This window comes from Symsagittifera roscoffensis, chromosome 3 (genome assembly GCF_963678635.1).
Source record: "Symsagittifera roscoffensis chromosome 3, txSymRosc1.1, whole genome shotgun sequence".
NCBI classification, from domain to species: Eukaryota; Metazoa; Xenacoelomorpha; order Acoela; family Convolutidae; genus Symsagittifera; species Symsagittifera roscoffensis.
The window spans coordinates 22981252-23006634 of NC_087064.1; the positions used below are offsets into that span (position 1 = coordinate 22981252).

The 25383-nt window shown below is 37.1% G+C and overlaps 5 protein-coding genes across 6 annotated transcripts in view; 1 reads left to right on the forward strand and 4 right to left on the reverse strand.

Moving 5' to 3' along the window:
* LOC134841892 (dnaJ homolog subfamily B member 6-like) overlaps positions 1–25383 on the reverse strand; it is a 463167-nt gene that overhangs the window by 123889 nt on the left and 313895 nt on the right. The gene's annotated exons all lie outside the window — the stretch shown is intronic.
* Positions 1–25383, reverse strand: part of LOC134841887 (E3 ubiquitin-protein ligase NEDD4-like) — a 378569-nt gene that overhangs the window by 39290 nt on the left and 313896 nt on the right. Inside the window, exon 2 of the mRNA XM_063857950.1 lies at positions 3346–3471. Within this exon, the coding sequence (XP_063714020.1) occupies positions 3346–3455 (110 nt within the window). The 5' untranslated portion in view covers positions 3456–3471. The remainder of the gene's footprint in view (positions 1–3345; positions 3472–25383) is intronic.
* LOC134841886 (intron Large complex component GCFC2-like) lies at positions 3571–6362 on the reverse strand. Its single transcript, XM_063857949.1, has one exon. The coding sequence runs from the start codon at positions 6353–6355 to the stop codon at positions 3677–3679; it is 2679 nt and encodes an 892-aa protein (XP_063714019.1). The 5' UTR covers positions 6356–6362; the 3' UTR covers positions 3571–3676.
* Positions 6697–20025, reverse strand: LOC134841634 (deoxynucleoside kinase-like). Its single transcript, XM_063857666.1, has 5 exons — positions 19740–20025; positions 17047–17157; positions 10790–10971; positions 6995–7154; positions 6697–6872 (listed from the first exon to the last, which is right to left on the reverse strand). Exons 1-5 carry the CDS (start codon positions 20023–20025, stop codon positions 6697–6699), a joined length of 915 nt encoding a protein of 304 aa, XP_063713736.1.
* The window catches only part of LOC134841889 (leucine-rich repeat-containing protein 45-like), a 449626-nt gene continuing 440242 nt past the window's right edge, over positions 16000–25383 (forward strand). Inside the window, exon 1 of the mRNA XM_063857953.1 lies at positions 16000–16017. The gene's annotated coding sequence lies outside the window, so the exon portion shown is untranslated. The remainder of the gene's footprint in view (positions 16018–25383) is intronic.

A 25383-nucleotide genomic window follows, 5' to 3' on the forward strand; every position in this document is an offset into this window, starting at 1 on the left:
GAAAAAAAACAGTAGGATAACTTAAAAAATTAGAGTTGGTGTACAACCAGCATGAACTAAATTTCGAATAGAGCAGGAACTAAAATACATATATGCTCAAAATATGTATGTTGACCAGATATTTCTGTTGAGGAAATAGTTCAGTGATTTTGTTAAACTAGTTGCTAACCTGAAAAAAAATAAACCGACCGCAAGCGTTAAGAAAAAACAAATAGGTTTCACAATTTTCTTTAAAAAAGACTTTCCCCTTAACTTCCTGATGCTTTTTTCAGTAAAAGGTCAATAAATTATTTACAAAGCAAACCATGACAAAATCGCGAAGCGAAGCATGACGAATGAACTTACAGAAAATGGTTAAAACCGCGGAAAACAACAAAAATGTCGAAAAAAATATGTACCAAAGTTAAAAATCTTTGTCTTGATTCCGCCTTAAATAAACGTCCTTTTCAGAAAACCATGCCAAGTAAGACTATCGAAAATTAAATTAACCTCGAAACAATACTTAGGAGGCGATATTAAAGCCAACAACTCTGGAGGAGAGAAAGGTTGAGTGAAAAAAAAACTTTGAAACTGTGTTCAAATACCTTTCAAAACAATTGAATAGTAACTTTTTTTGCTCATCACACGACTCAAAATGAGGCCGCTATAATATAAACCAAAAACTTTCACGCCGAATAAAGAAAAAGAGGAAACAAAACGATTAAAAAAACAAATAAGCTGAATTCGGAGTTTTCAGCCTGCATTCGAATATAACCGGCAAGAAAAATACAGTCATTTCCGTTGAATTGATGATTACAGATTTGGCGATAATCACTAAATTCACTCCTATTGTGAACGTTATTTTCAAAACAAGCCTAGTAGCCAGTTGCTAAAGGTAAGAAGCAGCAAAAATGGGCTGTAAAAAAGCCAATACTGTAAGAACTCCAGTATAAACAAATTCTAGCCTTGAATCTCATATTTTTTTTCTCAAAAAATGCATTTTCTTTACCTTTGTTGTGTTTTTTTTGTTTCAATTAAGGGCGATTGAAAAAGAACGATTAAAAAAACAGGCTATATTAGCTTATGGTTATTTAAAAAAAACTGCAGTAGAAATGAGAATCGCATTGTCTTTAATTTCTTGAAAGATCATTATTTGTAAAATTGGTGTCATTTGGTCTGAAAAATGGCACGTTTTAAACCAGTTTTTTTAAAGAGCCAGTTTTTAACATTTTCATTAAAACGAATTTTACCATCTACCAGCTTTCTTTGGGATAGTCAAAATTGAACACAACCATAACTACCACACAGTTTTTCCCGTGTGCAAAGATCAGAAAAAAAACCTCAGAGACCACGAGATTCAACCTCGGATCTGCATCAAGAGTCTTTTGGTTTAACCACTTAGCCAAGTCCTCTTAGATTAATCAAATTTCAAGGCTATATGACAATATATCACGCACGCTCAACCACTGTCAAACTCTAGTCCTAAATAAAGCAGCTACATATGCTAATAAATTGCGCCAATGCAATTCAGCAAAAGTGGCACCAAATACAAATAGACAAAATTTTGCAAACATTAATTTGGAATATAATAATCTGAGGGCATCCACACTAACTTTGCATGTAACAAATATCAAAGCATGAGGCCACATTATGTATAAATTATGCATTTCAAAAAATTGCGAGATGAATTGAGTGAAAAAATTTCTGAAATCGAAATTTTATTATTGTTATGTTGTTTAAAACAAAGCTTTTTTCGGTTCATTTGATGAATTAAAAATGCAACAACTGAGTTAAGTTATTACTATTCGAATTTTCAAAGCACATGCTATCAAAAAACTGTCAAGGGCCCGAAAATTGGCAGCAATATTTGAGTCTTAGGTTAGAAAAAAAGAAGGTTCTTAAAAATACACTAAGCTGACGCAAGTGTAGAAAATCTAAATTTTGTGATTTTGTTTTGAGTCAAGATTTTGAAGAATTTTGAAAAAAAAAATCAGGAAAATCGTCACATCTTTTAACTAATTCGATCTGAGCAGTCTTACAGCCTGCTAACACAGAGTTTCAATTTTTCATAGAAGCGAAGCTGGTCTTCACAACCACAAGCGGCAAAACAGCTCTAAGGCAAAAGAGAAAGCAAAAAGAAGTTGAGAAAAAAACTTATTGAGCCAGAACTGAACAGCCTACCTTAAAATTACGAGTCTAACGTCTTCCCACCTGCACCAAGTGCTCTTGTACGCATTTAAACACAAGCCACTACCAAAGCGGACAAATGAACAAATGTAATTTAACACACACTGTACAAACAAATTAAGAATATTAAATTAACACTTTAATTTGCGGCTTCAATTTTTCGATTCGCCATATGACACTACGATCGCTAGCTTGCATGTGTTAAAAAACATTTAAAAAATAACATTGTAAAATTTTGACGAGCGAAAGGCGAAAAAACTGAAAAGCTAGGGCATTCAAGCGCCAGTGGATGTACAAAAGTTAGTCGATGGCCAATTTGTTCAATTTTTTAGGAGGGATAAAAAGAGGTAGTCAACGTTTGTTAACAACTTTGTTAACAACTAGTCAACGTTTAAATTATTGACTTCAGTTAACTTTTATAGGCTGGAATTTATCATCGCATTTCAACATGCCAACATAGAGTGCTCAACATGCGGCAAGTGAAGCGCTGACATGAAATTGTATTCAAAAATATAAATGCATTAATATGTATGAACCCACATCTGTAGTTTTTGGAGCATTTTAAGACTTTTTCTTGAAAAAAAAAACAATCAAAAACCACCAAGAACTATATAAGAGTCTTCACTACGTTCAGTGACTCTTAGTAATTATGCCAATCAGTCATATATCATATGAAAACTATTTCAGCCACAACTCGATCATTAAAAAAATTTAAAAAAAAACAGTTTGAAACTACTGAGTTGTATTCTAATGCCGAGCGAGTGATTAGGTCTTATAATAGGCTTATAAATCAAGTTCAGTCGTTCAAAATTAACTTAACTCCAGTAAAATTAGTTTTTGACGTTTCTTCCAGCGCTTTCTTAGGAAAACAAATCAAAGTCTTCTGTGAATTCGTTTCCTTTTGGGTTTTTTTTGAAATTTTAAAACATTTTTCTAGAAAATCTTGTCGAATGCACCTAAATTACTACTTATATTAAATATGCCTAATTACTATGCTTTCTTTCAGATACTCTCATCACACCACGAATAAAAACTGACACCGTTTTTTTTTTAAAATTAATAATACCGGAAATTTTTGTGATACTTCCGTAGCAACCGGCTATCCTCATTTCACATGAAATTTCTTTTCATCATAAATTTTTCTTGATTTACATGAACTTCACTGCTCAGAGAACTTACGAAGTTCCGAAGAGGGTCTTTCTCGTCAGACCACGTGCAGATACGTTTTGGACAGAGAAGAGACTAACACTCGGCCTGCCCTTCCTCAAATCCGTAGCCTCATGAGCCATACGCAGTCATGAGAAACTGAAAACACTTTTACTCGCCACTATTTACAACCGAAGGAGAATCATGATGCACTAGACGAGTTTCCAACTTCCGTTCTAACTAGATCGAAAACGAGGCTCAGTGTATTCACTTTTCAATTCAGGATCAAAAGATAAAATACGGATAAGGCATGAAAATCAGACGACCAATACTAGTGCAGTTTTAAAGAGTAAATCAATTACTACTAGCAGTTCACAATATTATTAAATCTTTCAAGTTTGTGTTTCGCAATTAGTTCTCGGGCAGTGCTTGTAGCTTTCAGTTTGACCAACATTTTCAAGATATGAGCAACAAATGCCTCACATGCAGCTTCGTAGATTGAGTTTGAACAAGCAGTCGATAAAGTTTGGCCTAAAAACCGAACAAAATGCTGCATTTCAGCCGGAAAACTAGATCCATTATCTTCGTTCGACAACCAACTTTGAGGAATTGTGTCTACGATTTTGTCAATTTGCCCTATTAAGCCTTCGTCCAATGGTAGGTTTGTCATCGCCATTATAAGATAACGATTCAACACTCCGTTACAAAAGCGGTCGATTAAGGGTGCCGATGAAAAAATGTCGTCAAAAAGAGTAATAGTATACGCGAGCTTGTAACATGTCCAGAATTGGCGGTCCAAATACTGTCGCAATGGCAAAAAAGCCACAACATTTTCTTTCGAGAATAGAGGAACAAAGCAATGTTCTGAAACACTTTTGTCAATTTGCCTCAAAATACTTTTCGCTAGTTGTTGAACTCGTTTGCTTTCAGGGTTCACTGTTGGGAAAGTGTAAAATACCTGGGATATCAAACTGTGAAGATTGCTGCTTTGGCTAATTGAAACTGGATTCCACACATTTTCGACGAAGAAATTTATTTTCGGAATAACAATTCTGTCAATAACTTTACTAACTAAAAGAGCATCTGAGTCATCTACTGTAGCTTCTAAAGATTTCTCAAGCAAACTTTCAGACCGAATGCCGAACAATGTCAGAATTTGAAACCAGCTCAAAGATTCCAGATTATCTTCTGCTGGATCTAACAGTTTCAGAGGGTTCCAGTGAAGCATTTCGAGCTTCACAAATGGAGAAAATATTTTGGGTAAGCTTTCAGATACAAAGGCGTTGTCGTAACTTTGAGGGTATTTCAGTTTCCAAGATTCCAATTTCTGCATCACTATTTGCAAATCTTGGAACTCTTCGACTGTGTCATCAAACAGAGTCTTCTTCTCATTCGTTATTCTGCTCTGTTCTTCCATTAAACTCTGGTTCAAAATGACGTCCAGCTCCTCGTCGCTAGACAAACCTTCGCACAGTTCTGGGCTACTTTTTCTGAAACATTCAATCGAACTCTTATACTTGACATTCGCGTTGATCGTCATTCGCTGCATTTTCCGTCTCTGTCGCCTCGCACATCTCTCCATGATTCGCTGATTATGCGCGGCTTCAACTTGATTAGGGTTCAAGAAACCACCTGCCGATGCTATCAAGGTCATTTCTAGACTCTCGTCGTTGACCTCTTGTTGTCTGCGATTACTCAAATATTCTGCTTCTCTTACGTAACACTGATGAATCAGCTGCTCAATTTTATCAATGATCAAAACTTTTTCACTCATACAATCCAGGTAATCTCCTACGTAATTTCTCACAGACTGGAAAAACTTGAACTCTTTTTCATACTCGGGGAGTAACTTTTTTGCCGACTCGATTTCACTTTCAGCTTCTACATTTTGGCGAACAATCGACCTCATTTCGTCTGCTGTTTTCTCATGAGTCACTTTCAAAAAGTTCAACTTCTCATTCAAGTCTGTTAAGAAAGCATTGCAGGAAACTTCAGGCAACGGAGGCAAGTTGACTTCCATAGTTCCATGTCTATTGTATCCCGACATTGCTGCCGCATTCGGTTCCATATAGGAACTGTAGCCAGATCCATTGCTATAATCCAGATGACTTGAATGAAACTGCGGCTGATGCTGCACCAAAATATCAGAACTCTTTTCGGTCAAATTTTTCAGCGATGTTTTCCCAATGACTTTCTCTAACTGTTCCTTTTCCCACTTTGACATCTCGTTTTCAGAGTTATCCTCGTCGGAATCAGCTGTCCGACTGTGATCGCTATGATCATCAATAGTCTCTTGGATATTAATCCGATGCTCTAGTCTATCGTTCTTTTTGCCGATCATTTGCATGCGTTCATCTTCATCTCCACTTGACATTTCGTCACGTCTTTCAGCTCCGACAATTTCCCTCTGCTCACCAGAACCTTGCTGATTATTCAGCGGCATATAATCCCCTTGGCCTGTTTCCCTTGCAAATTGTCTGCGTTTCCTAGCTGCGTGAATTTCCGCAGCATTAGGAATCATTCCATGCTCCAACCTGTTGAGAACTTTATCATATTGTTCCGAATCATCACTATCACTATGAGCCTCATGCCTCCCTTTACTCTTATTCAATGGCTCCACTTTCACTTCTAGTTTTATATCGGGAACCGGTTCTTTTTTTATTCCATAAGTATTCTCGATCAGTTTCAGATCATTTTTCGAATCTCGAGGAGTAATAAGTTCCTCTCTTTTCACAATCTTGTCTCGTTTTTTGAATTTATTATGAGCGGCACTAGCTGCTGCTTTCTCATTAGCCAAAATTTTCTTCTGCACAAACCAATCAGGATTCTCACACACGTCACTATCATCTGAGTCGTTGTGATCGAACGCTAGGGAGGGTTTTGATGACGAGCCTCGCAACTTATCTATAGGGGCCGATACCGACTGTGTCTTAAGCGGTTTGAAAACTACTTCTGTAGATTGAGCCGCTGATTCTTCGCTGACATTGTCGTCACTACTATTCTTGCGCACCCTTAAATTTCTTCCACTTCGCTTTTTGAACATGTTTCGAAATTCTGAAAATTTCACGAGTCATTTTCGAAATAATTGTTCAAGCGCACCGATATTTCACAGCATTTCACAGCAATTTTTGCTTTTTTGCTAGAAACTGAGGTGCTTATTTGTAACGGGGAAAACAGTTCAATAAATTATTGTAAACTAAAGGAACGTGTCAATTCTAAATAAGAGTTTTCGAGGTAGACATAGATAAATTTACTGCACTTCTTCAGGTATACTAAAACGTTCAGTTATGAACACACTTAATTGCAACAATTTACTAAAAGTTCAGCCCAATTGAAGGCTCATGCAACAACTTCTAGCCACATGCAAAACTCAAATGCATATTTTCATTTTTTCTCGAAACCGAGACTCAACTGCAATTCTTCCTTGGTACCCGATGCATCCACACGAATAACTTTGTCCTTGAACTCTGCTCTGTTCAGAAATTCAGTCTCGTGAAGTTCGTGCAAGGACTTTAAATACTGCAGAGTAACTCGTGATTCTTCTTTAGTCATCTCAGCGTCTAAACAGTCATTTCGCGATTCATACTTTTGCTCTGCGCAATTTTTTCCTATTTCTTTTGTTCTCGTAGTTCACGTAAAATATTAAAATTTTTCAAAAATCAAGTCAAATTATTAGTCCAACCTTGGCTTTTCAGCCTGTGTTGCAATCTCTGATGACATAATTCGGGAGTTGTTTCCAAGTACAGGAAGCAGTCTACAGTGCAAGATTTTGCTTCAAGTTCAGAATTCATTGTCTGGTAAAACTCTTCGAGAATACTAAACTCCATCGGAGTAAGGTTACTCTAAACAACACATTTTACACAGAGGCGAAGTGGAGCAACATACACCTTAGGATACATACAAGAAAGCCGTTAAGTAAAAAAACGAAACCATTTCGAAAATGTTTCAGAAAACTAGATATATCAAAATGAAAAAAAAAACATGCTAAGGCAATAAAATTTAAAATTAGCATTTGAAGAAAAATTACAAAGCGGTATGAAAGCCGAAAATACCTGAGCAGAAACTCTTTAATCCGAAAAAAAAACGCAACTTGCGATACAATAAGTATAGGATTGAAACCGCATGACGCCCAGGAAGTAGCAAAGATGACCCATGAACCCTGCATTCGAACCATGCAAAAGTAAAAAATGGAATTATAGAAAAAAAAAATTTACAAATTGAACAAACAAAATTTTTTTTTTCATGATTAAATTTACTGAAGTTTTGAAACAGAGGTGAAGCTGCAGCTTTGCAAACACGAGTGAGAAAGCTGCATCGCACTATCACACTACGCTACGCTCGAGTAAAGAGGAGGTCCTTTGAGTTTGATTTTAAGCATTCGAAAATATGAAGGCAGTCTTATAATCTGCAATTTGCAGGAAAAATATTAGATAGAAAAGCCGACATCCAATAGCTGATTTTTTTGGGAAAAAAAAATGGATGCACTACTCGAATAGTGTCCACGAGTGGGCTCTTTTCCCTTCCCCTCGCCTGCAAATTTTTTACAGTAATTTTTCTGTTCACATTGTCGGATTGTTATAAAATTTGGCACAAGGACTGATTAGGTCAGGACAAACATATTTGGTCTTCATACTCAAATTAGTAAAACCATTCGTTACACCATAAAATCAATGCTTATAAGAGGTGGCGGAAAAGGAAAAAGAGCCCACGAGTGTTATATATGTAGTGAACGCAAGGTAGTATACCCAATAAGGCAACTAACTGACAGTTTAAGTCGACAACCGTAAGCAAAAACTTGCGATATAACACAAATATAGCAGGTCAAACTAGCAGACAGAAATTGAAACGAAAATAAAAAAGCTTTAAATGTCGAAAACATTTGATCAACCAAGATTTTCATATCTTTGAGTCAATTTGTCTGAAATAAAGTTCGTTTTTTTTTTTAAATAACATGCCAAATAAAACAACTGTACGTTAAAATTGCATCGGAACAAAACTTACGAATGCTAATTGCGAGCATAATAATCGGATGCGCATTGCGAGCATGAAAATCTCATGCGCAACAATTCATTGCACATTAATCGCAGGCGCAAAATTGTTTGCACAACAAATTTTATTTGAAAAATCTTTATTCAATTTTTTTTAGATGCAGCAAAATTTCGACAAAAAATTTTCAACTCAGTTATTTCCACAAAGTCATTCAGGAAGTTAGAAGATAGATAAATACTCAAGAAGAGACCGTGCTGCAACGAGAATTAGGCCGACCGAAAAAGACACAGCCGGGGGATGGATCGAAAAGCAGAAAACTTATTAGTTGAAAAAAAAAACAGTTCCCGGCCGGATTCAAACCCCAAGACTTTGTCATCTCAAGCATAGGTTTTACGTCTAGGCCAGATGCGCTGGATAATTGATCGAATTTGAAGCAGAGGGGAGAAGCGGAGCTTCGCACCATTTGTGAAACTACACAAACATAAAGAAAAACATGAGTCGAAAAAAATGAAAAATGTTGAAAAAAAAAAAATCCAGTGAATCAAAATTTTCTTAAGTCTCGATGAAGTACACCTAGGTCTCCGCTAAAACTGGAGGTACGCGTGTAATATCTTTTGAATTTGTTATACTGATGCGGGACGAAATGCGTGATTTGAAAATTTGGACTTGCCCAAAACCTTAGTTGTTTCTCTACATAAAATAAGTGAGAAGAGTAAAAAATTTTGAGATAAGCAATTTTACCAAGGAGATAATAATTCCCTTACAAAAATCTAAGAAGTCGCCGCTTCTGCAGGAACAGTTATCGCAACCGTTCCTTTCAATTGAACTTGATTGTTTTTCAGATTCGATTGTAAATGAGGAAAATCCAAAAAAAATTCTAAAAACGGTCAAAATTTCATAAAAACGGTCAAGACTTTCCAAAATTTTAACTATTTTCCGAAAAAAAAACAAGTTGTTGCCGCTTAAGCAGATAAGATCTCCACAACCAGTTTTCTCGACTGAACACAACATGTGAACTGGTACAGTAGTTTTCGCATAAATTTCCCAAAAAACTAGTTTCAAAACTTTGACTTGCCAATTATAATATAAAGCCTTCAACAACCTGTTGTTTTGATTAAACCTATGATATCAGATTTGGCAGGATAGTTAGCGAGAAAAGTCCAAAACATGGTCAACATCAAAAACTTGACATTTCCGAGAAACACAGTTTTTGCATGAAAAAATAGGGCGTAGCCGCTTTTTCAAGAATGATTAACGCAATCTTTATTTCGATTGAACCCAAAATCTGATTTGGGCGCGTAATTCTCGCCAAATGTCAAAACTTTTGAACAAACGGTCAAAAAATTGAAAATTTGACTTTTCCGAGAGCCAAAGCTTTTGGTGTCACCTACACTTGGGCGCAGTCGCTTAAGCAGATGATCTTCCCACAGCCCGTTCTTTGAATTGAAACCAAAATCTCAGATATGGCAGGGTAGTTTTCACGAATATTCCAAAGTTCAAAAAACGGTCAAAAAACAAAAATCAGAACTTTCCAAGGGCGATAACATTTTGTGTCTTTAAAAAAAAAGACTCAAGGGGAGAAGGCAGGCACACAGGAGAGTAGACGGTCAATTGATACCCTTTTTTGAAAATCAGTAGAAGTTTGAGAACTAATTTTCTCTAATAAATTTGGGAATAATTTTCCATAACAAAAAAAAAATCAAGAAACCAGCTTGAAAATTGTACAGTTGAGTGTTAAAATTGTGTTTTCCTTGAAAAGACCTAAAATTAGTTCATTAAGCCGATAAAAAATTGGCGGAAATAACTTGCGGCAAGGAATTTTTTTGCGAAACAAAATGAACTAAGAAGGAAATACACACAGGCAAATAAAATTACAAATTGTATGAGTAAAACAAAGATGAGTCGTGCGATACTTCATCCAGGCGATTAGGCCTGTGAATAAAGTTTTTACGGGAAAACGTTCTAATCGCAAGAGTAAGCACCAATTTTGTACACTTAGAACATTTCGCAAACTACTTGTTTTGTACGCCCGGTTTTTCTAGACTTTTTTAAAAAAAAAAGAAGCTAGGACTTTCCCGCTGAAATACTTCCTAAGGTTTCGCGAAATAGAAAGAAAATAGGTAATAAATTCTGCGCTGCGGATAGATCATTGCAATTTGAATGAAAAATTTGATTTTTGAAGTTTTTTGACCAAAAAGTCAATCAGCGCGCGCTCCGACTCAAACCTTTCTGGGCGCGGGCTCTCATTGAAATTTACCATATACTGATTACATTGGCGACTTAAGTAATACCTTAGGGTTGGTTCACCAAAGTTGGTAATCTTAAAATTGTTCAAAAAGTAAGGTAAGGTGAGGATTAAATCCGCCCCTGCCTTTGGATATGCTTCTTAGTACACGTTTTCCATCTCTTAAACACTTCTCTTTAGAAATTAGCAACGTTGAGCACAATCCATTTGTGGTTCGACTGCAAATTGTAAGCAGCAACTCACGAGTTTTTTGTGATTTTCCTCGAAAACGTACCGCGCAGAGTGCAGAGATCGCTCCATCAGATGAACTTTGCTGTCATCAAAATTGAGGTGGTGCGCTCGGAACATCAGAAGTTGTACGTAATTCTGGAATGCAAATGACCAACGCTTCGGATCTTGCATCATCAGATCAAAGAGCTTCGATCCTAACAACAAATGAAACAATAGCCAACAGTAGGTTGGAAAATTTTGAAGCAGGAAAAAAATTGATTTAAAAATTGTGAATATTTTCAGCTTTCTATTTTTACATTAAGGCTGTTAGAATTTCATGAAAAATTTATGACCGACACTTTTTTTGATAAAGTCAACCCGATTAACAAGAATCAGATCATTGGGTAAATTTTTGACTGTTTTTGAGATAAAGTTCAAATGATTATAGAAAACTCGGTCAATAGGTAAACTTTTCATTTCACAGTGAAATCTAAAAATAGAAATCCACTTTCGAGACTAGAAAGAGTTCGTTGTTTGCGTCATTTTTGCTTTGAAATTGGAGAGCGTATTGTGTTAAGGAGAGTTTGCCTTCCTGTTAACAAAAGAAATGAACTTAACTTAACAAGAGACCAGAAGTTAAAACGAAAAAAAAAAATCATATTTGAGCGTGAACAAATTTTAAAAATTTTTTTACCAAATAAAAAATCGTTAGAAATAGTTTCAATTGCATTTGATCATTTCGGGATATTGAAGCACGAGCAACTGTAAAATGAAACAGCTAGGATGATCGATCAAGTGAGACTATCTTTGAAAAGTATATTTCTACGTAACATCTTTTGATTTGAAAGAAAAAACGCTGATTGCTCTTGTCAACAGTGACTCGAAGTATGATATCCAGTTCGAATCTCGCAATATACATCGGTTTTCCAAGAGAGCAGACACTTAAGGACATTTCAATATAAAGAATCCGCCCCTGAAAGCATATTGGTCGAGAGCCAACTTCGCTTCGTTTTGCGCGACCCACCTCTAAATTTTATACAAGTCATCTTGAACTAACCAGGACCTATTTTCATCAATAAGATTTTCAGGTCATCTGCAATTATATAGGGTTATGATAATTAGAGCACAATGCAAGATCATTTACGAAAATGCAGAATATGAATGCTCCCAGAAGTCAGTCATGAGGGACAACACTGGCGACATAGAGAACTTTTGAGCAAGGGTTGTCGACACATACAATTTGTTTACGGTCTTCTGGAAAATATAAAAGTCTTGCAACATGTTTCCACCAAATTTCCACCTAGGTGGTAATCCAATTGACTTCGTGATTTTGTAACATCCAGTAAAACTACGATGTCCCACATTCTTCTCGAAATACTGAAGTTTGTTAATAAGATTTTTGGCAGAATATTTGACAAAAGACTCGTCTGATTGTTTGTAATTTGCTGCTTAGTATAAATCTTCCATTGCAACTGATTTCGCTGCGTTTTCAATTTCTTCAATAAAGTTGATGTACTGGTGGTTATCTACGGTGGTAGGGTCTGTCGGTGTCTTGTTCTGATAAGCACAAACAGCTTAACGATGGGATCAAAACATTGATTATATCCATCCCACGAGGATTTCAACTGCATAACAAATCGGTTCGAAGGAATATGATTCCATATATTTTTTGTCATCGAAATCCATACATCAAAAAAATTTTCAAAAAAAGTTTTTGATCCAGATATATGACACATGACACTGTTGACAATATAACGGCGTTGTAATCAAAATAGTTTCATGTTTTTTTAACGTTTATATCTCGTTCGACCCTAACAAAGAAATTTCTATTAGCCTGTTTGAAGAGAACACTCTCAAGAAGACTTAACCCATTCTGAAAGCAACATCTTAAATAAAAAACTCGGCCCAAAATGAAAAACTTCGAAAACAAATTTCTCAATTTCGAAAACTTTCCTTAATCAATTTTTCCTAAAATTGCTTTCCTCTTTTATTACTAAAAATTATCAATGACCTAACTCACCTCCAGTGGAAAATTTTCAGAACAATTAACAGAGGACGATCAAGGCATGCAAGTTAAGACAGCAAAATTGGAATCCGGTGTTTTTCACAACGACTAAATTTTGATAAACGCTATGATCGATTATTTGAAATCCGATAGTACGGCAAGCGAATGAATAGTGGAGATTGCATGTATACTAAAAATTGAAATGTATACGAAAAAATGCAATCTCTGCTTTTGGAGGATTGAATTCAACAATTAAAACTAACACAGAGGCAAGGATGGGCTTCGCATCGTTTGCGATGCAAAATGAAAAACTTCGATTACGTGCAAATGAATTGAAGCTTTGAAAAATACTAAGCCATCATTTTCGACACAGTGGCGAAGCGGAGCTTCTCATTGCAAGCTAGCGAATAGAAAACAAGACGGAAAAACAAAATCAAAAAAAATTGAGAAAAATGATAAACTCAGAAAAACAGTAAAGAAACAACAAATTGCATTAAATAAGAGGTGTCTACCCACTTGTTGTCAGCTTTGTTGTCCGCTCAGTAAAAAAAATCTTATTTAATGCAATTTGTTGTTTCTTAAGTTTTTACTGAGCGGCTTTTAAGCTGACAACAAGTGGGTAGACATCTGTTGAGCCAATAGTAGAATTTAAAAATAATGCCAACGAAATATGTTGTCACAGACAAATTTTGATCCATCGATTTATACATCTGCATGTTTACCGAAAGAATTTTTGCAATGGCTAGGAATTATTTCCCAAATTGAATTATTACACCAAAATTGAAATTAGCAGCCCTGTAGTGGGATGCTGGCAGGGTTTCCCCAAAGGTTGCGCATTTGGCCTTCAAATATGAATAACCAAATGCGTTTAGTTGCGAGATACGACACATTTTGTTATTGTTTCACAAATTTTGAAATAAGCAAAAATTTAGTGAGGCGCTTTCAAATGTAAATTCAGGCACTGCGACTATGACAGCTCAAAACCTTTGTATTTTTTTTATGCAGAAAAAGATACAAAAAAATTCACATTTTTAATTCTCTTGCCTGTATCTGGGTTATAAGATCCCCTCCCTGTAGCTGTATCTTTCAAACACACGTTCAACGATTTTCTGAGAACAATCTCACAGCCCTATAGTTGAGTGTTGCCAGCGTAGTCTCAGGGGTTGCAAGTTGATATCCTTTTAGTTTGCGACATTTCGTTTTTATGCCTTTTCAAAAATTTGAATTAAAAACTCGTACAAAATTTGAAATTTCTAACACTATAGTGGGGTGCTTTCAAGGTACTCTCAGTAGTTGCGAGTCAGAGTTATGAAATGAGTGATTTCCAAATGGAATCGTTTCAAAAGTTTTTTTACATTCCGAAAAGGCAATTGTATGCGTTGCTCTCATGTTAGGGTGTTGTTTCTGAGTCTAAAAACCGACTATCTGAAACCCAGAAGCTTAGATGTTGTAAGTAAAACAACAAACTGCAGCATTATAATCAGTTTCACGTTCGATTATCTGTTCGAAGCACTGGAGATTCGTTACACGCTAGTTAAGCTTTTAAATTTCTGCAACATGAAATATCTGAAACTTTTCAATTCAAAAAATCAACATTTTTTATCTTGTAGCAACAAAAAAAGTAACAAAGCTGACAAATTTTGTCTAATTTTGCTTTAAATAGACAAAGAAGAAGTTACTTGGACTGAAGGTTAAACCTTGGCATGATTGCATGTTCGTAAGTTATTCAAAGCTAGTTCGAACAATAGATTTAATGGAAAAAAATATGATACTAATATCGTTTTGTTCTCTTTCCTTATGTGTTCAAATTTTATAACTTGTCAAACCTGATACCTAAAAAGTTATCTAATGCCTCCGAAAAAGCAGACGCATTTAATTGAAGAGGCCTTCAAAAAGCTCAAAATAGAAAAAAATAGAATTTTGACAGCTTTTGACGAAATCTGCTCGCAGTTTGAGCTCTCAATTTCGGGTGCTTCAATATCTCAGAACTCGAGCAAATCATCACAGCTCACCAAGGACTTTAAGACAAAAAGTAGTATGTCACGATTCCGAGAGCACGAAATACCGGGGCTTTTTTTGAACTCAACAACATTTAGCGTGGTGGCATACTTCGTCAAGCTCAAAACCGATACCCAACACCCGTAGAATGACAGATGGCAAGGACTGTCTCTAAAAGATCGAGCGGAGAGATACGTCACGATTGATTTGAAACCATTTGCAAAAATTGCCCCCTCAGAGCACCCAAGGCCCCGAAACGCCTTCAGATGCTATCGATGAGGTGGGCAAGGTACCTCTCAAAAAGATGCAGCGAACAATTGTGTCGACTTACTCGTCAGGATCATCATCCTAGTCAACGAGTGGTTAGTATGTTGATTTCAATTACTTCATCATATCTTGATCCCTTTATCAAATGATCTGCAAAAAAATTGTTCAATAAATTACTTCAGCTTGCTTTATTTAGACGGCTCAGACAAAGAAGTTGATGAGACAGCAGCTGTGAAATGACGGGACAGCAGCTGTGGTTGATGAGACAGCAGTCGTGGTTGAGGAAGTAGCAGATCCTCCAGCAATTCCTCGTGAAGATTCTGTCGAAGCTGCCCGAGACGCAAGTGAACCGCAGCCCGAAGATTTTTTTGCCGGTGAAGTGGACAATACAGAAACGAAAGGAATACACCTCGTCAAGTTTGCGGCGAAAAAATGGGTGACATCAGATTCAAGGAAGAGCGCAAGGAAGAATGTCTCAAAGTGCTCCAAGATACCTACTCATCTGATGAGTTTGACGAAGCACTTGAGTTGACTAGCCTTTTAGAAAATGTTGATCCGGAAAGTCCGATTATACCGGAATTAAGATAGCAAAATGAACTTGGGATCTCAGGAACACCACATAGCTAGAAACTTTCACCAGAAAACTTGCCAATCTTGCCATTATTGTATTCAAGAAGAAGAAGAAGAAGAAGAAAAGTTTTAATTGTGATATCAGAAATACATCTGAAAAACCTGAGAAAAAGAACAAACGAAAAGAAAATGAGTTCATAGATAAATCATAAGTTCGTTAGGCACAATCTGAGGAACCGGTTCGGAAAGGTGTTGTTGAACTTCCGAGAAAGTTTGTAGGAGCCTGGCGCTCGGTTTCTTAATCTCTGCATAGAATACTCTTCGCGTGTGGGAATGATATCAAATAGAACATTGTTGTCTATTAGAACATTAGAACATTGTTGTTCTTATTAGCCTAATTGTTGTGATAAACTTATTAAATAGTTTTTCAGAGTATGGCCAATTCGGAGAGTGCCCGTGGTCACTCTCGACGTTTACCATCGACGAAGAACTACTACCCAACTATAGAAGAACTGCTCGAGGCTGACAACGATGATGTGACAAGAGTATTCAACGACATGACGAAGACAAGTCTCATGTGTATAGGCTAATAGGCTAATAAGAACATTGTTGTCTATAGTTTATGCTCATTGTACAAAGCGATTGTTCGTTGGCCGTTGATTATAGCTAAGATTCGGCATATTTAGTACACAAGTGACTCAAAACTTTGAAGTGAATTGTGTGACATGATACCACTTTTCTCGTTTCAAGTTTGAGCGTTAAGTGCGACAAAGGCTCTTGTAACTTAAAACTTTGAAATGAATATGACATCTTCAACAAAGGCTCTTTTCTTCATAAAAAAAAGAATTGAATTGAAAGTTGATTCCACTTTTTTTTATTTTATCTGTGAGCCTTAACTTCAACAAAGTCTCTTGTGACTTGAAACTATAAATTGAATTGTGATATGATGCCACTTTTCTTATTTCAACTTTGAGCTTTAACTTCAACAAAGGCTCTTTTCTTTTAGCTTCAACCTTTGACTGAATTGTGACATAATACCACTTTTTTATTTTAACTAGCATGAACAAGCATAAGAAACTTGAACTCTTGCTTTGAGCTAAAACTTCTCCCTGGAGAGGTCACATAATCTTATAAGATCGTTCAAAATGATATTTTCATCGTCGCTTGCTGAATTTACAAATAACAAAATTAAGCTACATTTTAAGGTCTTAAGTCGAACACACTTCATAATGTCGTCATTTTGTAAGGAAAAGCATCCCCCTGGAGAGGTCACAGAATCTTATAAAATCGTTGAAAATGATATTTTTTTCGTCGCTTGCTGAATTTACAAATAACAAAATTAAGCTACATTTTAAGGTCCTAAGTCGAACACACTTCATAATGTCGTCATTTTGCTGCTGCGTTTCCAAATTAATTACGAAACAAATGAAGTTGAACTTGCCACGCTTACCTGCTACATCGTTCCATTCATTAACAGGCTCTGGGACGAGCTTGACTGAGCTAATTCCGTATTCTTTTTCTATCTGCTCCTTTATATAGCCCATCAAATTTGATTTTCCAGCTGCAATATTCGCCTCAATGGCAACCACAAAAGGTTTTGACACACATCGAATAAAGTGTGAAGAAAGTGCAGACGATAGTGAATTCATGTGTTCAAAACTGAAAAACAATCATATAAACACCAATTCCACATGAGTCGAAAAAAAAAAATAAATTACAAAAGGGGCCCTTCCGTTTAGTTACGGTAAGTGCACAAGCTGGATAGGGCCATACCAGCGGTATAAAAATGCATATATATATCAGCAATGAAGTCATAAATCAGCATTAAATGCATCGTCATAATGTTAATTTATCTTAGCCGTCCTTCCTCTACAATAGCGCTTATGGAGTTGTCGATAAATTGAACTTTGCGTAGCGATCTGCACCCCCTACAAAGTATAGAGCTCCTCAGGAGCGCCAAGCTTATTTTAGTTCTGATGTAGTTTATAGATTCTGGATAGCTTTCTTGTCTTTTTTCACTTAGTTTTTCGGCCAATCGCTGCATCGTCCGCGTGGCTGTTGGAGCGGCGCCACCGGTGCATCCAAAAATTAGCAGGCAGAAGCTACTCTGCTCTACGTTTAAAATTCTTTGCGGATATTTGGAGTTCTTCAGCGTTTCGTGGTATTTGTATGCATCCTTCTGCAGTTTTCGCGATGTTTTGGCATGGGGGTTGAAAATTTTCACATCAAAGAAAGCGCGGCTGAATCGTGAACCCCAGAGTCCGTTTGCCCTAATGTCAAGTCGTGCCTCATCTTCAGTTGTAGTTCAATTGTTGACAAAGCTTTCGCCTTGCAACAGCTGAAGTTTCGGCTCAATCTCGACGTCATGGCAAACCTCGTTCATGAGGTTGGCGAATGTGTCTCTGATTTCATTGTCTTATGTGTGTGTAACCACCCTTTGCACAGTGAAGCGCATGTGTCAAGTTAAAATCAGCACCACATGCACATGTGAGTGGGGTTTTGGTTGGTTCCCATCCGTATCTTAAGTAAATACCATCTCTGAACTCTGATTTATTCAGGTTGAAGTTGTATCTGCTCAGTGGTAGAGCATTGAGCCAGTTAGAGGCTCCCTTTTCAGAGGCCAGGTCGATTGCGTATTTATTTGTTTCATTTAAGGAGTTAATGAGGTTTGTCTTTTTTCGATTTGTTCTATCAGTTTTCAATTTTTTGATTTTCGTACATATTTTTTTTCTTGCTGTGTTACTGCTGTAATAGGATCTTGAGATTCCAGTATCAGTGATGTTTCCTTAGACCATTCTAGGTAGCTTTCATGATCGGATGGCAGCTTGATGTTAAGTCCGCCCATTTTAAGGGGTAAGGAAGATATCTCACAGAAATGGGGGTTTAAAGTGTCTTTACCGACTAGGTTAGGTAATAATTGTTCTTTGATAATATTTTCACATATTTCTAAGTTTTCCATAGTGTTAGGCGTTGTCCTGGCAAGAAATGAAAGCTTTTCTTGAACTCCTTTAGTATAGCAAGCATTAACGTTTTGAGGGGACGTTTTAGCAATTTTCGTTAGTTTTTTCAAAATTTTGATTTGCTCATTCTGTTGAAATTCGAGGAACTTTTTACATTCAGATTCTGTTCCTATAACTGAACCAAGCACTCGGGCTCCTGCCTTTATAGTGATTCCTGTATTTGCGAAGATTTTCTGAGCTTCACCGAGTTTTTCATCTTTCACAATGAGTTGGCATTTGGATGCTTTCACGTGGTAGCCGAAAAATTTACCCAGTGATACAACTTTTATCGAGGACGGTTCGTAGATTGCTTAATTTACCGACTGCGTTTCCGTCGTCTGCGTACTATTTCTGGGTTACATCGTCTACTGATAAAAGTTTTATGGGGGTTATTATGACTAGACCGTACATGGCCATTGCTAGTGGATCCCCCTGGGTTGTCCCTTCTTGAGAGTAGATTGTTTTTTTTTGTTAACGAATAGCTTAGATGGATTGGAGTAGGAGTTCTTAATTGCTGTTAAAAGGGAAGGGCAGGTATTTTTGATGTTTTTTAATGCCAGCTTTCGGTTCAGCGAGTTGAAAGCGTTTTCGGCATCTATCAGTAAAACAGCATCGGCGGAAGTTTTGCTGTATTGATCTCTTAGCGTGTGGATCGCTTACTCAATGCCACATTTTTGTCCTAGGCAGAGTTGGTAGTTTGAACCGAGCGACATGAGTTCGTTTTTTAGGCATTTAGTTATTGTTCGCCCTATTATCCTACGCATAACTTCTCCTATGCCTATGGGTCTTACCCCTGGATTCTTATCTAAGGGTATTAATCTGCATGCGTTATATGGTTCCATTAGTTCTGGATTTAGTTCTTCTGTGGCCAATTTTTTGGCAATTTTAGCAATTGTTTTTGAAATTTCAACTGATTGTTGCACGAAGTGTGTTAGAATACTTCTCCATTCATTCGCATCGAGGCCAGATGGTCCATGCGATCCGTGCGTTCTCATGGCTGCCTTCTTGATATGTTGACTTTTTATCTGATCAAATATCGTTGGATGGAAAGGAATTGTTTCGTTTGAGACTGGTGTAATATAGTTCTCATTAATTGGTTCAGATGGTGGGTGTTTCTCTATGAGAGTCTGTTCAACTGTATTACCTTTGACAATCTCGTCGAGCGAAAGAACGCCTTTAGATGTGTCTGTTAGTTTTGCAATTGCGCTTGATATTTTTCCAGTGTTCATTAGTTTGTTGAACTGTTGTGCTTCAGTTTCAATTTTTCTTCTACTTCCTTTCAACAAGCGCATTTGCAGCGCCTTTCCTTCGTTATATAGTCCATCCAGGTCTCCGTCTTGCCATTGCTTAAGTCGCCTTGCTATTGTTTTGGATAAAGATCCATCAATTTCGGACTTTGTTTTGCACAGTAATAAGTGTGGAAAAACCATTGCTGCGTGCATTGCGAAGGTGTTTTCGTTGTTTTCTATTAGGCTGTTCAAAGTTCTATTGAGGGTTTCAATAAAGTTATAACCAACTTTATTTTTTGACAAGATCATAAAGACCGGTTTCCAGTGGACCACTTCGGTGTATAATTTCCTGGTGGTTTCTATGAGTTCTGGACAGGGGTTTGACCATTGTTGTGTTGTTGTGGGTTCTATAGAGTAAGACTCTCCTGAGTTTTGTGAGTGTGGGGCAGTGGAAGGGTGAGGGTGCATTTGGGGGAGCGTGGTTGTAGCTAGGGTTGGGGGATTGCATTCATGCTTGTCGTTAGCTGAATGAAATCGGGAGGTGCAGCGATGACAACTGAAATCGTCATAGTGATCACTGCTGCGGGCTAGGCCGTTGCATTTTACATGCATGTAGCCTGGGCATGTGAAGCACCAAACACCTCCGCCTCGCAGGCTGCTTATACAAATAAGGCAGTGTGTTTGAGTAGCCATTTTAGGAAGGACGGCGGTGTCAAGTTAGCGAGAGAATTTATAGATTATATTTGCAAGAAAATTTGTAAAGAAATCATTACCGTAGAACGAGAAATGGATGCCATCACGCAGAACATTTGAGGCGTTAGATTTAGGTTGAGGTTAGGCGAAACAATAAGTGTATGGGGGTGTACAAATCTATTTATCAAATTAAACAGCACATGATTATGAATATAAATTTTGCGGTTTACTTCGGAACTATTACAGTTCTGAATTGTTTTGGGGATGATCAGTGTCTTGGGCTGAAACTTGTTAGTGACGAGGTTAATCAAGTTTTTCCACTGCTGTTCTAATTCTTGTGGATGCAGCCTGTAGTCATTGTATCCAGCAACTATTGTTACTGTATTTAGGCGCTTTGGTTTGTATTGTAAAACTGTTTCAAACAGATCATGAAGCGTCAAAAAAAATGAAAAATTTTGAAAAAAAAAGGTGAAAAAAATTTCGTATGTCATGATGAAGGGCACCTAAAGCTGGAGCTACTTGTTTGATAGTTTTTTGATCTGTTATACTGATGCGGGTTGAAATGCGCTATGTCAAAAATTGGGTTTTGCCCAAAACCTTAGTTATTTCTCTTCTAAAATAAGTGAAATGAGTGAAAATTTTTGAGGTTTTGGAACTTTCGGAAGGTCATAGCATTTTTCATACAAAAATAAACAAGTAGCCGCTTCTGCAAGAAAAAAATAGCGCAATCGCTTCTTTCGCTTGAGGTTTTCATCTCAGATTTGATAGGATAGTTTTTAATAAGCTGAAAAAGTCTGTCAGAAACGATCAAAAGATTTACACAATCCATAAACTTTATGTCCAAAAAGCAGGTTGTGGCTACTTAAGCAGAGAATATTCCCAAAGTCCGGCTTCTCGATTGATCAAAACCTGAGAATTGGTACAGTTTTTGTGTGAAATCAATAAACTTATTGAATAGTGTGGTTTTTATAAAGATGTCTCAAATCTTGTGTGGAAAGCCTCCAATTGGAGGATTTTTAAAAACAAGATTTTATGACTGGATACTCGAGGTTTCATACATTCAAGGAAGCACCAACAAAGTACCTATTCCTTGCGGATTCACAAGCGAGATTCCTATAAACCGGAAACCTCAACATCTTTTTGCTCCCTGGTGCCAGCATCAGGCACTTAAATGACTATATTCCACCCGCAGGTCGCTTTGAAATCATCATACTTTTCATTGGAGGAAACGACCTCTTTGACGGTTTCGATCCCTCGTCGGAGACTCCGCTAAAAGTTGCGCATGATCTGATAAAACATGCTGATTTTGCCTGCCAGAGAGCTCGCAGCAGCGTCTTTGTCCTGGGAATTACTGAACGCGACGAAAATAGAGAAAGAGCGAGTGTAACGAACGATATCGTCAAAGCAAGAGCAGAAAGAAAATCTCCCAGATTCAAAAAAAACCGAGTGGAAATATCGAAGTGTCAGTAGTTTCACGTCTGGCAGACGCTATTTCAAATTATATAAAAATCACCTCAACAACGACGGTCTGAACAACGTCAAAAATCCAGCAAAGAAAAAGTTTTGTATTCGAAATACAAAAAAGAATTGAAGGACGCAGGAAACACGAAAGTTGTCAATTGCAAAACAATAAACTGCCACTGTAGCCATTTATATCAACCACGCTAATACAATAGTTAGTATTTCTTAGTATTAATTTCCCAAAGGTACACTTAGGCACCACCGGTCATTCAATACTAAAACAAGTCCCGAATTTTTTAACCAAAGGTAACCTTAGGTACCACCGGTGAGAAATTGTACCAGCAAAACAACCAGAAATAATACCAAGTCAAAAGGAATCAAACTGAACCACATCGGACAAAAACAATAGCAATAACCAGACATTAGGAATAAGGATAAGAGGAGTAAAAGAGAGCGATGTGAAAAGGATCCTAGAAAGCGCCAAGAACACGATTTCTGCGATGTTCAAAAAACTCCCGATTGATATTGATAAAATGTTCCTTTGTTACGGTTAATTCTACTTAGTTACAAATAAGATATGTTTAAAAAGTGAATTAATCTCTAAGTTAAAACATTAAAAAGTGGACGGTCATTCTCTCCGTCGGAGAGAATGAAGATAACAAGGTCATATCTAAATTAACCAGTTAAGAAACTTTAAAACTAATTAAATGAAATAAGACGAATAGTAAGATTCGCAACATTCCCCTTAGTGGGAAAAAAAATTAAATTAATAAGCGCCATGATACATAACATGTTATCTCACCCTTTTTCTCCCTCTCGAGAAGTCCAACAAGGATTGAAAATTAAATACTGTGCAATATCACAAATGAAATTTTAGTACTCCGAAGGAATGACTGGATTAGAAAGGATGATATGATTTCTAATTCCGGCGGATTATAATCCCTAGTTATAAGAAGGTAAACTCTAACTGCGCTGAAATGAAACACTAGTACGATATAATGACTAAATGTGAGTTTTCAAGTTTTTGATTTAGTTTAGCTGTCCCCTTCCATGAATTTTTCTAGCTCAGCGTTAAAAATGTCACTGTCTAAGTCGATGAAGTTGTCGAAATTGTTCACCGCATCTCTCAGGGATTCGTCAGTAGAGGCGATGGAGAATTGATCAGGGGATGAAGGGTACGCTGGGCCCGGTGCACGGTCCTCCGGTAGAGTGTCGCAAATGTGAGTCTGGTTCTCCGAGGGTTTCTCTCTGAAGGTTAGAGTGGGGATTCCAGAGCTGTCGCCTTCGTCCAGAGATATATGGTTATTCGCGGAGCCTGGTTGGTTTTCGCACTCGTCTATAATATCTATGTAATATCGCTTACCATAGAATTGTGGGGGACCAACATTTCGACTTGAACGTCTTAATTTAAATTCGTTACCGGTGGTAGTAATTTCCTTGGGATGTCTTTCCTCACTGTTTGCACTTTCGTTAGAGGAGTCCTCTATCTCAAAGACTGGAAATTCCACCGGATTTTCTCCTTCCAATGCTTTTGATGAATCCGAAGGACTGATTGGGCCCTTTGTTGTCATAGCGGTAGAAGATTCGCCAGGTGTGTGTGAGGTAGATTGAGGTGCTGGCTTTATACCAATTGGGCATTCCGCTGTATCTGTAGATTGAAGTTGTTCGTCTAAAATCTCAGATTTTATATTAGTTTGATATGTTTGAGGAGCTAATGGTGGGGGAGGGTTTTCGTTAAAATTGAGGTTATCTGAAATGAAGCGTTTTCGTATCATTTCTCTGCATGGAAAACCTCCCGCAATCCATTCCCAATCACTAATGTCCGACGTATCCGACGGAATGAACATGGATTCGTCACCTGCTAAGTATCCTGTGTTCGAAGTCGAGGCTTTATTTCGGTTTCGCTTCGGTTTGTTGAATTTAGTAGGCTGTCTCGTTCCTCTATATCTGGTGGTGACCGGGGTGAAAGACTCTGTGTGTCGTCCTGTCCTAGTGTCTGGTTTCTGCGTCTGTTGTGTCTTCGCTTTGTTTGTCTTTCTTGGACCTACTTGTAAATCACTGTTAGAAAAAGAGGGAAATGAGATATTTCCTTTGAATGAACGAATTGTAGAGGATTTAGACTTTGGGATGGCGATGTCCGATTTTCTAATGATTTTTCCGTCGGAGAGTTCAACCGTGGATTTTGTTGAGTTTATTATTTTCTGACCTAGTTGTTTATAGAAGGGATTTCCGTTTATACTTCCGTTGGTTTTCCGTAGTAAATTACCTTCAAACGGACTGTTTAAGGCCACTCGAGAAGATGAAGGTTTTGAGGTTGTTGGAAGGTCTGAGTCGTAGCCTTTCTCCAGTGGTGACTGGTTCTTTTTCGGTACTAGAAGGTCTTTGTATCCGTCCTCTATCCGATCGTCAGCATTCCAGTCAAGGGCCCTTTCTCTGCTTAAGATCGACTTCCCTTTGTCTAAAAATCCACCGGATAATTTATTAGATGCCAATTGCTTCCAGATCGTGTTCGGTTTTCTATTAAAGTGTATTTCGAACGGTGAGCATTTTATTTTTGATTGGAAGGAAGATCGTAAATTCCAAATGATTTTCGAAATGGCAATTTGTAATGTAGGTTTTTGTTGTTCCAAAGACATTGCTAATAATTTGATTTTTACAGTATGAACAAGTTTTTCTACAAGACCGTTAGAACGATGATCCCCAACTGTACAAAATATTAATTTGATATTAAGAGAATTGCAAAACAATTTAAAATCCTGACTAGTAAAACAGGATGCGTGGTCAACACGAATGGAATTAGGAATCCCATGGAGATAAAAATAATCTTGAAGGAATTCGATTACCGTGTTTGATGACGTTGAAGAAATAATTTTTGCTGATGGGAATTTTGAAAAACGATCTATACATAATAAGATGTATTTATTGTTTCCCCAGTTGTTATCTAATGGACCGGCAAAATCAAGGTTTAATTCCTCATTTGGTTCAAATAAAGTGGGGAGTTCGCTAATTTGTGTAGTTGGTATGATGCTTTTTATATTCTTACCAGTTTGAGTGCATTGTGTGCAATTAATCCCGTGGAAATAAATTTGTCGGTTTATATGTGGCCACCAAATATATTGTGCCAGGTATTTCATACCGAATTGGCCAGGGTGTGATTCGTGTAAAGTTTTTAGAACGGCGTTTCTAAGTGTAAACGGAATAACCAATTTTCCATCCATATATAATAGTCCGTCGGATTCATGGAGGTCTTTCGAAAATTGGTGTAAGTAACGGGAATTTGCGTTGATGTTTTCTACTTTTTTCTGTAAAGCTTTCACAATTGGGTTTAACATCTCATCATCTTCCGTTAATAAAGCAACCAACTTTGCATTGAATAAAGTATTTAAATCCAAAGGTCTTTCAGGT

What these genes read in the sequence shown, in the direction of transcription:
- LOC134841886 (XM_063857949.1), bottom strand. Translation starts at nt 6,355, where the DNA reads ATGTTCAAAAAGCGAAGTGGAAGAAATTTAAGGGTGCGCAAGAATAGT.
- LOC134841634 (XM_063857666.1), bottom strand. Translation starts at nt 20,025, where the DNA reads ATGGTTTTTCCACACTTATTACTGTGCAAAACAAAGTCCGAAATTGAT. An exon ending in GCTCGACGAGATTGTCAAAG is followed by an intron (nt 17,158 to 19,739) that starts GTAATACAGTTG and finishes CGAATATTGCAG; the next exon opens with CTGGAAAATCAAATTTGATG. An exon ending in TGAATGGAACGATGTAGCAG is followed by an intron (nt 10,972 to 17,046) that starts GTAAGCGTGGCA and finishes ATTTGTTGTTAG; the next exon opens with GATCGAAGCTCTTTGATCTG.